Here is a 17,051-nt window from a genome sequence, read left to right as displayed (position 1 = left end):
CGTTCATGTCAAAAAGTAATGATGGAATGTCATTTCTCTTTGCTTATTTGAGCTGTTCTTGCCATAATATGGACTTGGTCTTTTACCAAATAGGGCTATCGTCTGTATACCCCCCTACCTTGTCACAACACAACTGATTGACTCAAACACATTAATTTGTGGAGTTTCTTTCCTCCTTAACTTTAAACAAGACAAACCTGTTAATTGAAATGCATTCCAGGTGACTACCTCATTAAGCTGGTTGAGAGAATGCCAAGAGTGTGCAAAGATGTCATCAAGGCAAAGGGTGGCTCCTTTGAAGAATCTCATAAAATATATTTTGATTTGTTTAAACCTTTTTTGGTTACTACATGATTCCATACGTGCTATTTCATAGTTTGGATGTCTTCACTATTATTCTACAATGTAGGAAAAAAAGTCACAATAAAGAAAAACCCTTGAATGAGTGTCCAAACTTTAGACTGGTACTGCGTATCTAACCACGCCTGTTGTCTCTATGGCAACAGTGGAGTTGTTTTGGAGTGCTTTGTTTTCTGACGTCCTTCTTGTATCTGTTCCAGACTCCACATGGTGCGTCTGATGCTGCTGGAGCGACTCCTACAGCACCTGCCCCAGCTGGACAGTGTAGGAGGAGTCCACGCTATCCCCTACATGCAGGTACTAGCCCATTACTGTTGTACTGGCCTTTCATCCATTCAAACTTGTCCTTCTTTACTGCCAATGATTTTGCAGATACCGACTGTTTGGGAGGATTTGGAAAGATCGTGATATGTTGTTTTAAAAAATATATATATATTTTTTACTTCCCTTTAGTTGAATGTACTGATTGGGAGGCTGTGTCGCAAATGGCACCCTGGTCAAAAGTAGTGCACTATATAGGGAATAGGGCTCTGGTCTATAGTAGTAGTGCACTATATAGGGAATAGGGCTCTGGTCTAAAGTAGTGCACTATATAGGGAATAGGGCTTTGGTCTATAGTAGTAGTGCACTATATAGGGAATAGGGCTCTGGTCTAAAGTAGTGCACTATATAGGGAATAGGGCTCTGGTCTAAAGTAGTGCACTATATAGGGAATAGGGTGCCATTTGGGACCTACACCCAGTCTTTCAGGTTATAGAGCATTTTGGTCAATGTAATGCAGGTGGTCCTGATGCTGACCTCTGACCTGGATGGAGAAGATGACAAGGACAAGGGAGCCCTGGACGACCTGCTGGCTCTACTCATCGCCGAGCTGGGCATGCACAAGAAGGTACCTACCGTGTGTGTGACGCCGTCATATCCTTGCTCCGTCCTCGTTTCCTCGATTCCTCTCAAAGCACATTGGAGCTTTGAGAGGAAATGGGTCAACAAGGATGCAGAAGAAAGGAATTGACGGTCTCGTGGTAACTGACCATTAATTAACATAATCACATTTAGCATCTCCTACCTTCCACACACACAGCCTACGAGCCACTGATGCAGACCTTTGGAACATCTACATTTTAAATCTAAGTCTAATAAATCCATGTAATATAGTCTACACCTTCACAATAAATCCATTATTTATTTTAGACAGGTCTAAAGAAACAGGATATGAAGAAAATGTTGTCTAGAACAGAATAGGATACTCCTTATGTTAGGTCCTGAGCTGGCTGTGCCATATGGCTGTAGGCCATATGTACCAGTCTAAAGTTTGGACACTCATTCAAGGGTTTTTCAAGGCCGTACAGTAGTTCATTTATAATTACGTGGCATTATTTTATATTATTTTATAGTATGAAGAATACAATTTGAACAAAGCTGAATAAAATAGAAAGGATATTTTCTCCAAGCGATTTGAGAGTACGCACATGCGGCTATTCTGTGTCGAATGGTTAAAAACAAAGAAACAGGTGTTCCTATCTGCTTAATTTAGATGTATTTATGCAACTTTAGTTCTACAAACGTCGGGCTTATATATTTCGTTTTTTAATACATTGTAAGGCTGCATGATGCGAGTTTATATAAATAAATTGTGCAGGCTGCACGCACTTCATCAGTCTCTCATTCACAGTTTAACAAACACTTGATAATATTCTCACCAGGCCTCGAATTTCCCAGTGACCAAACCCCCTTGTGTGGCCGTAATGCCACCTAAAAAAAAGCCATGCCTCGTGGTCGTTGTGCCCTTTTTTCTGAATATAATAATTATAAGTCCCGTCACCCGGCTGCCAATCGCTGTGCTCCGAAGCACCTCTCACTCACATGGCTCTCTGTTATCTACATTTTTATGAGCCAATGCTCGTCACGTGATTAGGTCCTTCTCACAGGCTGCAAGTGAAGACGGACACATCTGGGACCCTACGGCGTGCGTCCTTATCCAATTCCAAGGTGCATATTGACGATATTGAAAGACCTGTCCACATTTACTTTTCGTCAGCCAACAAGATGAGTTGTAGGCCTAACGAACCGCAAAAGCACTAGCCTACAGTAAACTACTAGTCTGTGTCAATCTACTATCCTCCGTAGTATAAAAGTTGACCTATTATAAAGGTGCATTTTTATGGTGAAAATGATCCTCCCCAAATGTGAAACTCACAAGCTGCTCATGTATGCCAGTTAGGCTCTACACCTGTTGTAAAGCAGATTCATGTGCTTCCATTTTAAGAAGTTATTTGGCCACTTTAGTTGTGATACAAACCTTATCAAACCATGGGCTAGGCTACATGAAGTGTGAGACTTTGATTTGAAAAAGTTGTTTAAAAAAAGGCATACGTTGTTGTCTTACTGCACACACTAGGCATCATTCACAAGGGGTCATACATCATTCAGTGATTGGCTAATATTGTCACCCATCAGACTATTCTTGATTAAATCTTGTATTCACCTATACTAAATAATATGCGTGTTAAATTAGTTTTGATTTAGAATGGACCATTATCATGCACCTGTATCGAAACAGGGGGCAGCGGGAAATAAATACATGTCATCTATGCACTTAAATAGTGAATGGAGGACACTTTCCCCCGTGGTTTATTTTCATGGCAGCCAGGTGGGATATACTCCTGTTTATAAAGAAAAGCAACGTACTTAATATTTGGAAAGTTTTGAAATAAATATAGGAGGCCTACCTTATAGGAAGCTGATGGGATCCTCCTCTTTTTAATAGAGGCCATCACTCTGTTTTCCCACACAATTGCATAGCCTATAGAAATGTTGCGCAACATGAGCTCCTGGGCTCTCATGAAGTGTTTCATTTGATTTTCGGTTACATATGCATTGATGTCAGAGTGATTAGAGGGACAATAGAGTGCTGAGCACCAGGCAGTTAAAAAAGTTTGGTAGACTATCAATGACCAGCAGCAGCATCAGTGCGCAGTTTTTGGAGAAGCCTAGTTACCGTGACTAAACGGTCACCTTTGACTGCGGTCGTGACTTGTGACCACCAGTGTGGCGGTAATACGGTCACCGTAACAGCCGTTAGAAACAGCCTTGGTGTGTGTGTCCCTTTTTCATTGTTCGTTCTCTCACCCCCTGTTTTTTTTTGTTTTTTTATCTCCTCCAGGACGTGTCCAAGAAGAATGAGCGCAGCCCCATCAACGAGGTCCATCTGGTCATCATGAGATTGCTCTCTGTGTTCATGTCCAGAACCAAGTCTGGATCTAAGTCTTCCTCTGAGGTACGGGCTTTCCTCTCCTCCAATATTTACCAAAAATAAAATTCATAATTTTCTATATTGACCAGAAGAGTAAATTATATTCAGTCACTCATGGAGGACAATGAAGTATATTTAAAAAATGCTTTTATTAAAGCTGCAATATGACCAAATTCACATAGAAATGTGAGTTATAGATCTGTCATTCTCATTGAAAGCACGTCTTAAGCGGTAGAGATCTGTGCTATTTCTATGCTTCCTCTCTTAAAGATGCACAGTGCAGAAATCACTCCATTTCCTGGTTGCTACAATTCTAACAGTTCACCTAATTTCAGTTTATGACAAAACAGGCAATGTGTATAGTACAGAGAATCATTGTACCATCTAAACCTGCTGTGAAATATTTTTTCCATAACCAGAAATATTGTTTGAAGCTGGTGTACAAAACCGAAAGTAAAGTAAAAAAACGGAAAGCATAGGAATATCGCACATAGAACACATCTACCGCTTCTTAGACTTGCTTTCAATGAGAATAACAGATCTATAACTCACATTTCTATGTGAATTTGGTCAGGTCACCCAAAAGTTACATATTGCAGATTTCAGTTTTGATTTTGCGTCTTTTCAACTTTCGGTTTTGAAAATATATTTCACAGCGGTTTAGGTGGTACAATGATTTCCTACACTGCCTGTTTTGTCACATAAACTGAAATTAGGCAAACTATTAGAATTTTAGCAACCAGGAAATGGCGGAGTGATGTCTGCATATTGCTCCTTTAAGTGACACATTTCAGCGTGATGCCTTCGTTAGGGTTTTACAGACAGAAAACAGAGGCTCTTCTACCTTTCAAAATGGCCTCCTATGGAATTTTATGTTGATCTGTTGTAAGTTTTCCTGATCACATCCCCTTCTCCAGTCGTCCTCTCTGATCTCCAACTCCACGGCCACAGCCCTGCTCAGTCAGGGGGCGATAGACTACTGTCTCCACGTCCTCAAGTCTCTGCTGGAGTTCTGGAAGAGCCAGCAGGAAGAGGAGGAGTCTGTGGCAGCCTCCCAGCTCCTCAAACCTCACACCTCCTCCTCTCCTCCAGACATGAGCCCCTTCTTCCTGAGGCAGTACGTCAAGGTAAGAGGAAACCCCATCCCCGATTTCCAAAAACGTAATCTTGTTGAGTGCAGCCCACAAACTGGTTTTGCACGGACTTTGTTTCAGCATGTTGAGGGGATCAGTTGGAGCAACACTGGTGCCGAATGGGTCATCTTGATCACATAATGCATAGATATTTGGGATGCAAGGTGATTGGTAGACACTGTGATCCTGTGTGTCTATTTACTTCATGTATGTTCTCTCCTGTCTCTCTCTCCTGTCTCTCCTCACGCTCTCTCCTGTCTCTCTCTCCTGTCTCTCCTCACGCTCTCTCCTGTCTCTCTCTCCTCACGCTCTCTCCTCACGCTCTCTCCTGTCTCTCTCTCCTCACGCTCTCTCCTCACGCTCTCTCCTGTCTCTCTCTCCTGTCTCTCCTCACGCTCTCTCCTGTCGCTCTCTCCTGTCTCTCCTCACGCTCTCTCCTCACGCTCTCTCCTGTCTCTCTCTCCTGTCTCTCCTCAATCTCTCCTGTCTCTCTCTCCTGTCTCTCCTCACGCTCTCTCCTGTCTCTCTCTCCTGTCTCTCCTCACGCTCTCTCCTGTCGCTCTCTCCTGTCGCTCTCTCCTGTCGCTCTCTCCTGTCGCTCTCTCCTGTCGCTCTCTCCTGTCGCTCTCTCCTGTCGCTCTCTCCTGTCGCTCTCTCCTGTCGCTCTCTCCTGTCGCTCTCTCCTGTCGCTCTCTCCTGTCGCTCTCTCCTGTCGCTCTCTCCTGTCTCTCTCTCCTGTCTCTCCTCACGCTCTCTCCTGTCTCTCTCTCCTGTCTCTCCTCACGCTCTCTCCTGTCTCTCTCTCCTGTCTCTCCTCACGCTCTCTCCTGTCGCTCTCTCCTGTCTCTCCTCACGCTCTCTCCTGTCGCTCTCTCCTGTCGCTCTCTCCTGTCGCTCTCTCCTGTCGCTCTCTCCTGTCGCTCTCTCCTGTCTCTCCTCACGCTCTCTCCTGTCTCTCTCTCCTGTCTCTCCTCACGCTCTCTCCTGTCTCTCTCTCCTGTCTCTCCTCACGCTCTCTCCTGTCGCTCTCTCCTGTCTCTCTCTCTCTTTCTCAGGGTCATGCTGCTGATGTGTTTGAGGCCTACTCCCAACTTCTGACTGAGATGGTTCTGAGATTACCCTATCAGATCAAGAAGATCGCTGACACCAACCCCCGCATCCCGCCTCCCGTCTTCGACCACTCCTGGTTCTACTTCCTGTCTGAGGTACATGATCTCACACACTTTTTCTCTGTGTCTCCCACTAGCTCGCTCGCTCGCTCACACACACTAACACCCCTTCTACCATCTATGGTTGCCTGCGTAGTACCTGATGATTCAACAGACGCCCTTCGTGAGACGCCAGGTCAGGAAGCTGCTCCTGTTCATCTGTGGTTCTAAGGAGAAGTACCGTCAGCTCCGGGACCTGCACACGCTGGACTCTCACGTCCGCGGCATCAAGAAACTCCTGGAAGAACAGGGCATCTTCCTCCGCGCCGGCGTCGTCACGGCGACCTCCGGCTCCGCCCTGCAGTACGACACGCTCATTAGTCTGGTGAGTGTCTACATCTGTCTCAGGGGGAAAAAAATGTTTTTTATTTTATTAATCCACAATACTTCAGTCTTACATCTTTAAAATATATATATATATATATTTTTGCGACTTGTTCTTGTACTTGAGTTTCTCTGTTTTTGTCAACAGATGGAGCACCTGAAGGCCTGTGCTGAGATAGCCACTCAGAGGACCATCAACTGGCAGAAGTTCTGTATGAAGGATGACTGTAAGTTAGGGTTATGGTCAGAAGTTCTGTATGAAGGATGACTAAGTTAGGGTCAGAAGTTCTGTATGAAGGATGACTGTAAATTAGGGTTAGGGTCAGAAGTTCTGTATGAAGGATGACTGTAAATTAGGGTTAGGGTCAGAAGTTCTGTATGAAGGATGACTGTAAGTTAGGGTCAGAAGTTCTGTATGAAGGATGACTAAGTTAGGGTTAGGGTCAGAAGTTCTGTATGAAGGATGACTGTAAGTTCAAGGCTCTTCCCTCTTGCTCTTTTTTAGCCTTTTCGCCTCAAGTGGTAACCCGGGTAGCCTTTAGACTTCTCCAGTGGTAACCCGGGTAGCCTTTAGACTTCTCCAGTGGTAACCCGGGTAGCCTTTAGACTTCTCAAGTGGTAACCCGGGTAGCCTTTAGACTTCTGCCAGTGGTAACCCGGGTAGCCTTTAGACTTCTGCCAGTGGTAACCCGGGTAGCCTTTAGACTTCTGCCAGTGGTAACCCGGGTAGCCTTTACACTTCTCCAGTGGTAACCCGGGTAGCCTTTACACTTCTCCAGTGGTAACCCGGGTAGCCTTTAGACTTCTCCAGTGGTAACCCGGGTAGCCTTTAGACTTCTCCAGTGGTAACCCGGGTAGCCTTTAGACTTCTCAAGTGGTAACCCGGGTAGCCTTTAGACTTCTCAAGTGGTAACCCGGGTAGCCTTTAGACTTCTCAAGTGGTAACCCGGGTAGCCTTTAGACTTCTCAAGTGGTAACCCGGGTAGCCTTTAGACTTCTCCAGTGGTAACCCGGGTAGCCTTTAGACTTCTCCAGTGGTAACCCGGGTAGCCTTTTCGCCTCAAGTGGTAACCCGGGTAGCCTTTAGACTTCTCCAGTGGTAACCCGGGTAGCCTTTAGACTTCTCCAGTGGTAACCCGGGTAGCCTGTAGACTTCTCAAGTGGTAACCCGGGTAGCCTTTAGACTTCTCAAGTGGTAACCCGGGTAGCCTTTAGACTTCTCCAGTGGTAACCCGGGTAGCCTTTAGACTTCTCAAGTGGTAACCCGGGTAGCCTTTAGACTTCTCAAGTGGTAACCCGGGTAGCCTTTAGACTTCTCAAGTGGTAACCCGGGTAGCCTTTAGACTTCTCAAGTGGTAACCCGGGTAGCCTTTAGACTTCTCAAGTGGTAACCCGGGTAGCCTTTAGACTTCTCCAGTGGTAACCCGGGTAGCCTTTAGACTTCTCCAGTGGTAACCCGGGTAGCCTTTTCGCCTCAAGTGGTAACCCGGGTAGCCTTTAGACTTCTCCAGTGGTAACCCGGGTAGCCTTTAGACTTCTCCAGTGGTAACCCGGGTAGCCTGTAGACTTCTCAAGTGGTAACCCGGGTAGCCTTTAGACTTCTCAAGTGGTAACCCGGGTAGCCTTTAGACTTCTCAAGTGGAAACCCGGGTAGCCTTTAGACTTCTCCAGTGGTAACCCGGGTAGCCTTTTCGCCTCAAGTGGTAACCCGGGTAGCCTTTAGACTTCTCCAGTGGTAACCCGGGTAGCCTTTAGACTTCTCAAGTGGTAACCCGGGTAGCCTTTAGACTTCTCAAGTGGTAACCCGGGTAGCCTTTAGACTTCTCAAGTGGTAACCCGGGTAGCCTTTAGACTTCTCAAGTGGTAACCCGGGTAGCCTTTAGACTTCTCCAGTGGTAACCCGGGTAGCCTTTTCGCCTCAAGTGGTAACCCGGGTAGCCTTTAGACTTCTCAAGCGGTAACCCGGGTAGCCTTTAGACTTCTCCAGTGGTAACCCGGGTAGCCTTTAGACTTCTCCAGTGGTAACCCGGGTAGCCTTTTCGCCTCAAGTGGTAACCCGGGTAGCCTTTAGACTTCTCCAGTGGTAACCCGGGTAGCCTTTAGACTTCTCCAGTGGTAACCCGGGTAGCCTGTAGACTTCTCAAGTGGTAACCCGGGTAGCCTTTAGACTTCTCAAGTGGTAACCCGGGTAGCCTGTAGACTTCTCAAGTGGTAACCCGGGTAGCCTTTAGACTTCTCCAGTGGTAACCCGGGTAGCCTTTTCGCCTCAAGTGGTAACCCGGGTAGCCTTTAGACTTCTCCAGTGGTAACCCGGGTAGCCTTTAGACTTCTCCAGTGGTAACCCGGGTAGCCTTTAGACTTCTCAAGTGGTAACCCGGGTAGCCTTTAGACTTCTCAAGTGGTAACCCGGGTAGCCTTTAGACTTCTCAAGTGGTAACCCGGGTAGCCTTTAGACTTCTCAAGTGGTAACCCGGGTAGCCTTTAGACTTCTCCAGTGGTAACCCGGGTAGCCTTTTCGCCTCAAGTGGTAACCCGGGTAGCCTTTAGACTTCTCAAGCGGTAACCCGGGTAGCCTTTAGACTTCTCAAGTGGTAACCCGGGTAGCCTTTATGCCTCAAGTGTGAGTTTCTTGAAGTGTAACCCTATCCTTTTGCTGTTATCGAGCCAAGCCAATCTGTGCTCTACTGCGAGAGTTTCAGTTGGCATGGATGAGTTAGTTTGTCTTTTTAACTCTTTCCCTCTCTCTCCCCCACTCCCCTCTCTCTCCAGCCATACTGTACTTTCTACTGCAGGTCAGCTTCCTGGTAGATGAGGGAGTGTCTCCGGTGCTCCTCCAGCTGCTATCCTGTGCTCTGTGTGGCAGCAAGGTCCTGGCTTCCTCTTCCTCCTCTTCCTCCGGAGGAGGGTCTGGGGGCACTGGGACTCAGTCCTCTCAGAGCAAGTCCTCAAGCAAGAAGAGCAAGAAGGAGGACAAGGAGAAAGACAAAGAAGGTGAGGAGAGAGACACGAGAGTTCATCTTATTATAACCTTGAAAAATAATTATGGCTGTATATTGTTGAAAATGTGTTTTGTTTTAAAGTCTTTCGATCGTTAGAAAATTATTGCGTTTATGTTTTTATCCTTAAAAACCTTTCATTTGTTGTACGTTTGAGAAACAGACTTGCTACTGTAGTCTGAAGTGTTTGTGTTTTGAGAAAGACTTGCTAATGTAGTCTGAAGTGTTTGTGTTTTGAGAAAGACTTGCTACTGTAGTCTGAAGTTTGTTTTGTGTGTGTGTGTGTGTGTGTGTGTGTGTTCTAAGCAAGTCTTCCTCTAAAATGTTGTTGTCTTCTCCTCCAGGTGACGGTGTGGGTAGCCAGGAGGACCAGCTGTGTACTGCTCTGGTCTCTCAGCTCAACAAGTTTGCCGACAAAGAGACTCTCATCCAGTTCCTCCGCTGCTTCCTGCTCGAGTCCAACTCCTCCGCCGTGCGCTGGCAAGCCCACTGTCTCGCACTGCATATCTACAGGTACGTACTCACCCTACATAAAGGTGCAGTAGTACACACTAGTGCGATTAACCGCCATTTTGTATTATTATTTGTGGGGTTATTAAACAACTAATTGTCCGTTCAATAACTTGAATTCCATTTAGTTTGGTTTCTTTGTGAAGCCAACTCGCCGTTTCTGTAGAGAGAAATCAACTGAACTATATGGGACGCTGGGCTGAAGGGAGTTGTAGTTTTCATTAAGCAAATATTTAACCTAGTTCAGTGCAGAAATGTGTTAATTAACTGCAATGACCATAATCCATTGCACCAGTTTTTTTCGGCTCAGGCAGAGATGAATAAACTTTTACGCCTGCTAAGTTAGGATAGATGTACGCAGACCGCATAGACAGCATGAAAGAGGAAAGTACACAAAACAACGACGTGAGAGAGGGAATAGAGACAGTATGTGATAGGTATGCCTCATCTACTTTGAAGAACTACTAGTCAAATGATTTAGTCAGACTAGCCTAGCAGCTAGCCTAACTAAATAGGACGGCTAAAGACAGAGCAGTATGAGGAGTAGAAAGATACCGCTGGCTGCTAATGTTAAGATGTTGACTTTAAGAAATCAAAACTAATAAAGCCATCAGATACAAACTAAGTCATATACACAACAGAAATAGTGGTGTAATTATTTTGTTATTGATGTCTACCAAATGTGGACCTGACACAGACTATAGAATATTTTCAATGTTTTGGCAATTCAATGTTCACTTTTTGGCTGTGGAATTTCCATTAAAAAGGGGGGGGAATATTTTACAAACATAATATTATTTTTTTAATAATCGAACTGAAACCTAACCGACCTAGAAAAGCACTAATCACTCAGCACCAGTACACATACATTAGCCTAGTAAAAGGTATCTGTTGTAACAGGTAAATGTGCAGGCCTTCATTCAATGAGCGGGCCCTACTTCATTCAATGAGCGGGCCCTACTTCATTCAATGAGCGGGCCCTACTTCATTCAATGAGCGGGCCCTCCTTCATTCAATGAGCGGGCCCTCCTTCATTCAATGAGCGGGCCCTCCTTCATTCAATGAGCGGGCCCTCCTTCATTCAATGAGCGGGCCCTCCTTCATTCAATGAGCGGGCCCTCCTTCATTCAATGAGCGGGCCCTCCTTCATTCAATGAGCGGGCCCTCCTTCATTCAATGAGCGGGCCCTCCTTCATTCAATGAGCGGGCCCTCCTTCATTCAATGAGCGGGCCCTCCTTCATTCAATGAGCGGGCCCTCCTTCATTCAATGAGCGGGCCCTCCGTCATTCAATGAGCGGGCCCTCCGTCATTCAATGAGCGGGCCCTCCGTCATTCAATGAGCGGGCCCTCCGTCATTCAATGAGCGGGCCCTCCGTCATTCAATGAGCGGGCCCTCCGTCATTCAATGAGCGGGCCCTACGTCATTCAATGAGCGGGCCCTACGTCATTCTAGACAATGCCTGAACCTAGAGAGCTGCCTAGACACCATGGTTTTCTGCCAGTTTCTTGAAGTATGTTTTTCATGCTTGGGTATTCAGAAAAGACTGTTGCAAGGACTACACTATCTTACACCGTCAACATCTACAACTTTGTCAATACTTACCTCCAAAGCTACAACCATATGTTCTCTCCCTCTGTAGGAACTCCAGTAAGTCTCAGCAGGAGCTGTTGTTGGACCTGACCTGGGCCATCTGGCCAGAGCTGCCCGCCTACGGACGCAAGGCCGCTCAGTTTGTAGACCTGCTCGGCTACTTTTCCCTGAAGACCCCCCAGACTGAGAAGAAGTTAAAGGAGTATTCCCAGAAAGCTGTGGAAATCCTGAGGACCCAGAACCACATCCTGACCACCCACCCCAACTCTAACATCTACAGGTACGGCTGAACACAGACCCAAACTATCCATCACCCTGATATGGCTGTAGCAGCCTCTGTTCACCCTGATATGGCTGTAGCAGCCTCTGTTCACCCTGATATGGCTGTAGCAGCCTCCGTTACCCTGATATGGCTGTAGCAGCCTCTGTTCACCCTGATATGGCTGTAGCAGCCTCTGTTCACCCTGATATGGCTGTAGCAGCCTCTGTTCACCCTGATATGGCTGTAGCAGCCTCCGTTACCCTGATATGGCTGTAGCAGCCTCTGTTCACCCTGATATGGCTGTAGCAGCCTCTGTTCACCCTGATATGGCTGTAGCAGCCTCCGTTCACCCTGATATGGCTGTAGCAGCCTCCGGTCACCCTGATATGGCCGTAGCAGCCTCCGGTCACCCTGATATGGCTGTAGCAGCCTCCGTTACCCTGATATGGCTGTAGCAGCCTCTGTTCACCCTGATATGGCTGTAGCAGCCTCTGTTCACCCTGATATGGCTGTAGCAGCCTCTGTTCACCCTGATATGGCTGTAGCAGCCTCTGTTCACCCTGATATGGCTGTAGCAGCCTCTGTTCACCCTGATATGGCTGTAGCAGCCTCTGTTCACCCTGATATGGCTGTAGCAGCCTCCGTTACCCTGATATGGCTGTAGCAGCCTCCGTTACCCTGATATGGCTGTAGTAGCCTCCGTTACCCTGATATGGCTGTAGCAGCCTCTGTTCACCCTGATATCGCCGTAGCAGCCTCTGTTCACCCTGATATGGCTGTAGTAGCCTCTGTTCACCCTGATATGGCTGTAGCAGCCTCTGTTCACCCTGATATGGCTGTAGCAGCCTCTGTTCACCCTGATATGGCTGTAGCAGCCTCTGTTCACCCTGATATGGCTGTAGCAGCCTCTGTTCACCCTGATATGGCTGTAGCAGCCTCTGTTCACCCTGATATGGCTGTAGCAGCCTCTGTTCACCCTGATATGGCTGTAGCAGCCTCCGTTACCCTGATATGGCCGTAGCAGCCTCCGTTACCCTGATATGGCCGCAGCAGCCTCCGTTACCCGGATATGGCCGCGGCAGCCTCCGTTACCCTGATATGGCCGCGGCAGCCTCCGTTACCCTGATATGGCCGCGGCAGCCTCCGGTCACCCTGATATGGCCGCGGCAGCCTCCGGTCACCCTGATATGGCCGCGGCAGCCTCCGGTCACCCTGATATGGCCGCGGCAGCCTCCGGTCACCCTGATATGGCCGCGGCAGCCTCCGGTCACCCTGATATGGCCGCGGCAGCCTCCGGTCACCCTGATATGGCCGCGGCAGCCTCCGGTCACCCTGATATGGCCGCGGCAGCCTCCGGTCACCCTGATATGGCCGCGGCAGCCTCCGGTCACCCTGATATGGCCGCGGCAGCCTCCGGTCACCCTGATATGGCCGCGGCAGCCTCCGGTCACCCTGATATGGCCGCGGCAGCCTCCGGTCACCCTGATATGGCCGCGGCAGTCTATTTAACTATAGGTTTCCCTTGCAAAATAAATAGGTTTTATCTCAAGACTAACCAGTTTTTAAATAATGGTTAAATTAAATATATCAAACTAGCTTCCACAGCTGTTTGTCTCCATGTTTTGTTTCTTATTGAAATATGAACCTTGTCTGTCTGTGTTGCAGTACCCTGTCAGGTCGGATTTAAGTACTAACCATGTCTCTTGTCTGTGTTGCAGTACCCTGTCAGGCCTGGTGGAGTTTGATGGTTTCTACCTGGAGAGTGATCCCTGTCTGGTGTGCAACAACCCTGAAGTGCCCTTCTCTGTAAGTAGAGCCTAACGCTGCTTCCCACAAAGTGTGCACTTGCGCAGTTCCCTCTCATAAGAAGAATGGACTAGTGTAAGTAATGTTTGGAGGGGGGGGTAACTCCCTATGGGCCATGATAGCACCAATCCATTACTATTAAATGCATGAGAGGGAGGGATCAAAAACACACCTGTGGCTGAAGCGTTTTGAATCGAATATGTGTTCATTCCATTGATAAAGGCACAGCTTTCCCATTTTCTATGTATCCAATACTAATTTTCTCTCTCTCTCTCTCTCTCTCTCTCTCTCTCTCTGTCTCTCTCTCTCTCTCTGTCTCTCTCAGAACATCAAGCTGTCGTCCATTAAGGTGGACACTAGATACACTACTACCCAGCAGGTAGTGAAGCTGATCAGTAGCCACACCATCAGTAAGGTGACGGTGAAGATAGGAGACCTGAAGAGAACCAAGATGGTCCGGACCATCAGCCTCTACTACAACAACAGGACCGTACAGGCCATTGTAGAACTCAAGAACAAGTGAGTTTATACCCTGAACGCAGTGTGTTTTTGTTAGCCTGTTAGCCTGTTTTGTATGACCGTAGGAGTTGGCAAGACGGAACAAATAGATCTGGGACCGGGCTAATCTGTCGTTCTTATTTAAGTGTATTTAAATATCTGGCTTCGACAACGATATGGTACAGTATCAATAGTCGATATTCAATAGATTAGATTTATCGCCAGATTTTATTCCATTCAATGCGATACAAATCAACAATACAGACAGCTAACTGTATACTGGAAACAGAGAGAGCTTTATCGATGAACCGCTCCAGCCCTAGTTCTGTCTTAATTCTGTATGAACGGAATCAGTCTTAATGGATCTGCAGCGTGTAGTCTTTTTTTTATATTTTATCTTCTTATATATATATATAATGTACCTCTATCTGCCTCTACCCAGACCTGCCCGTTGGCACAAGGCCAAGAAGGTCCAACTGACTCCAGGTCAGACAGAGGTCAAAATCGACCTGCCGCTGCCTATCGTGGCGTCCAACCTCATGATCGAGTTCTCCGACTTCTACGAGAACTACCAGGCCTCCAGCGAGACGCTCCAGTGTCCGCGATGCTCTGCCTCCGTGCCCGCCAACCCTGGCGTCTGTGGAAACTGTGGAGAAAACGTCTACCAGTGCCACAAGTGCAGGTAGCTACCCAATAGGCCATTGATGCCTGAAATATTAAATTTGTTATATTATGGCTTACTTGAATAGGGACAGATCTGAGTAACCAAATTATTGAAATGCCCCTACTGATTAGTCCTATCGGGTACACACTTCACGTCTTAAAGTGGGACACCTTAGTTTTGGTGTTTCTGGTTACTGATGCTGATTGAATGTGGTTCTTTATCTTCCTCCTCCAGGTCCATTAATTATGATGAGAAGGATCCCTTTCTGTGCAACGCCTGTGGTTTCTGTAAATACGCCCGCTTTGACTTCATGTTGTACACCAAGCCCTGCTGTGCTGTGGACCCAATCGAGACCGAGGAGGACAGGAAGAAGGTGAACACATTTAGTTTTATTGGGACATTCTCAAACTATTTCTTAGTGATGCGTGACAGGGGTTAGCTATATTTTTCAACCCGAACCCCACCCTGACACACAGTTAAAAAATAAAAATAAATCCAGATTTTCTCTGTCCTGGTCACATCCCTCTGGTTGCCCTGGTCACATCCCTCTGGTTGTCCTGGTCACATCCCTCTGGTTGTCCTGGTCACATCCCTCTGGTTCTCCTGGTCACATCCCTCTGGTTCTCCTGGTCACATCCCTCTGGTTGTCCTGGTCACATCCCTCTGGTTCTCCTGGTCACATCCCTCTGGTTCTCCTGGTCACATCCCTCTGGTTCTCCTGGTCACATCCCTCTGGTTGCCCTGGTCACATCCCTCTGGTTGCCCTGGTCACATCCCTCTGGTTGTCCTGGTCACATCCCTCTGGTTGTCCTGGTCACATCCCTCTGGTTGCCCTGGTCACATCCCTCTGGTTGCCCTGGTCACATCCCTCTCTGGTTGCCCTGGTCACATCCCTCTCTGGTTGTCCTGGTCACATCCCTCTCTGGTTGTCCTGGTCACATCCCTCTGGTTGCCCTGGTCACATCCCTCTGGTTGCCCTGGTCACATCCCTCTCTGGTTGCCCTGGTCACATCCCTCTCTGGTTGTCCTGGTCACATCCCTCTCTGGTTGTCCTGGTCACATCCCTCTCTGGTTGTCCTGGTCACATCCCTCTGGTTGCCCTGGTCACATCCCTCTGGTTGCCCTGGTCACATCCCTCTGGTTGCCCTGGTCACATCCCTCTGGTTGCCCTGGTCACATCCCTCTCTGGTTGTCCTGGTCACATCCCTCTCTGGTTGTCCTGGTCACATCCCTCTCTGGTTGTCCTGGTCACATCCCTCTGGTTGCCCTGGTCACATCCCTCTGGTTGCCGCTCTAACAAGAAACATAGAACCTTCCTTCCCACATTAACTGGTTGAAAACAAAACCAAAGCCTGCTGTTTGTGTCGTTCTCTGTGTAGGCGGTGACCAACATCAACACGCTGCTGGACAAGGCTGACCGCGTGTACCACCAGCTGATGGGACACAGACCCCAGCTGGAGAGTCTGTTGTCCAAGGTCAACGAGGCAGCGCCTGAGAAACCACAGGTCAGATACTACCCTCTGGTATATGAACTTCATACGATTCGCACCTCCACACATTTCACATTTTGCCATTTTTTTTAGTACTTTAGCATTTCACTTGACTAAGTAAAACAACCGAATATCACAAACATTTCAAATTTAAACCTTCACAATACCCTAGTAGTTGTATGGCATCAATCCATAGGATTTATTCTGTATTTAAGTTAAACATCATGAAGAATTTGTCTGTTTACTGGAAGTGTTGAACTAGAATCTGATGTTTCGATGCTGTTGTCATGCCCCTAATAGGATGATTCTGGAGCAGGGGCGGGGCTTGGAGCGTCCTCGGCCAATGTGAACAGGTACATCCAGCAGCTGGCTCAGGAGTACAGCGGAGACTGTAAGACGTCCTTTGACGAGCTCTCCAAGATCATACAGGTGAGAGACCGGGGGACGTGATGAGCACATTTAATCCTGTCCTTACTTACTAGTTAACATCCTGGTTATAGGTACACTCAATATGGCTGTCAGTTCACCCATCACGGGAACATTGACTTGAATGAGGATACCTCTTTTTTTTTTTTTTTTGTGATTTTATATTTCTATGGAGCTTCACAGCTGTTCAAACAGCAGGTCCTACATTCAAGTATGTTGTATGATTTTTTAAAGAGTTATCATCCCCATTTCCCCCCCCCCCTCCAGAAAGTCCTGGCGTCCCGTAAAGAACTCCTGGAGTACGACCTGCAGCAGCGTGAAGCCGCCACCAAGTCCTCTCGCTCCAGCTCCCATCAGCCCACCTTCACAGCCAGCCAATACAGAGCCCTCTCTGTGTTAGGTACTGCACTTTATACACACACAAACTACTTTACCTGACTTGGTTATATTCAATTCAAATGTATTTATAAAGCCCTTCTAACATCAGCTGATATCTCAAAGTGCTGTACAGAAACCCAGCCTAAAACCC

General features: G+C 47.4%; 1 protein-coding gene across 1 annotated transcript in view; it reads left to right on the top strand.

The window, feature by feature from the left end:
- Nucleotides 1-17,051, top strand: part of ubr4 (ubiquitin protein ligase E3 component n-recognin 4) — a 120,823-nt gene that overhangs the window by 82,835 nt on the left and 20,937 nt on the right. The window contains exons 62-78 of the mRNA XM_039007802.1: nt 561-657; nt 1,142-1,249; nt 3,524-3,637; nt 4,531-4,740; nt 5,802-5,951; nt 6,052-6,279; nt 6,427-6,505; nt 9,048-9,269; nt 9,619-9,787; nt 11,426-11,656; nt 13,357-13,444; nt 13,770-13,963; nt 14,385-14,624; nt 14,841-14,979; nt 15,986-16,111; nt 16,397-16,525; nt 16,790-16,922. Of these exons, the coding sequence (XP_038863730.1) occupies nt 561-657; nt 1,142-1,249; nt 3,524-3,637; nt 4,531-4,740; nt 5,802-5,951; nt 6,052-6,279; nt 6,427-6,505; nt 9,048-9,269; nt 9,619-9,787; nt 11,426-11,656; nt 13,357-13,444; nt 13,770-13,963; nt 14,385-14,624; nt 14,841-14,979; nt 15,986-16,111; nt 16,397-16,525; nt 16,790-16,922 (2,657 nt within the window). The remainder of the gene's footprint in view (nt 1-560; nt 658-1,141; nt 1,250-3,523; nt 3,638-4,530; nt 4,741-5,801; nt 5,952-6,051; nt 6,280-6,426; nt 6,506-9,047; nt 9,270-9,618; nt 9,788-11,425; nt 11,657-13,356; nt 13,445-13,769; nt 13,964-14,384; nt 14,625-14,840; nt 14,980-15,985; nt 16,112-16,396; nt 16,526-16,789; nt 16,923-17,051) is intronic.

This window comes from Salvelinus namaycush, chromosome 14, assembly GCF_016432855.1.
Source record: "Salvelinus namaycush isolate Seneca chromosome 14, SaNama_1.0, whole genome shotgun sequence".
NCBI classification, from domain to species: Eukaryota; Metazoa; Chordata; class Actinopteri; order Salmoniformes; family Salmonidae; genus Salvelinus; species Salvelinus namaycush.
Note: the sequence above shows the minus strand (reverse complement) of the source record. Positions and strands in the feature narration are given on the sequence as shown.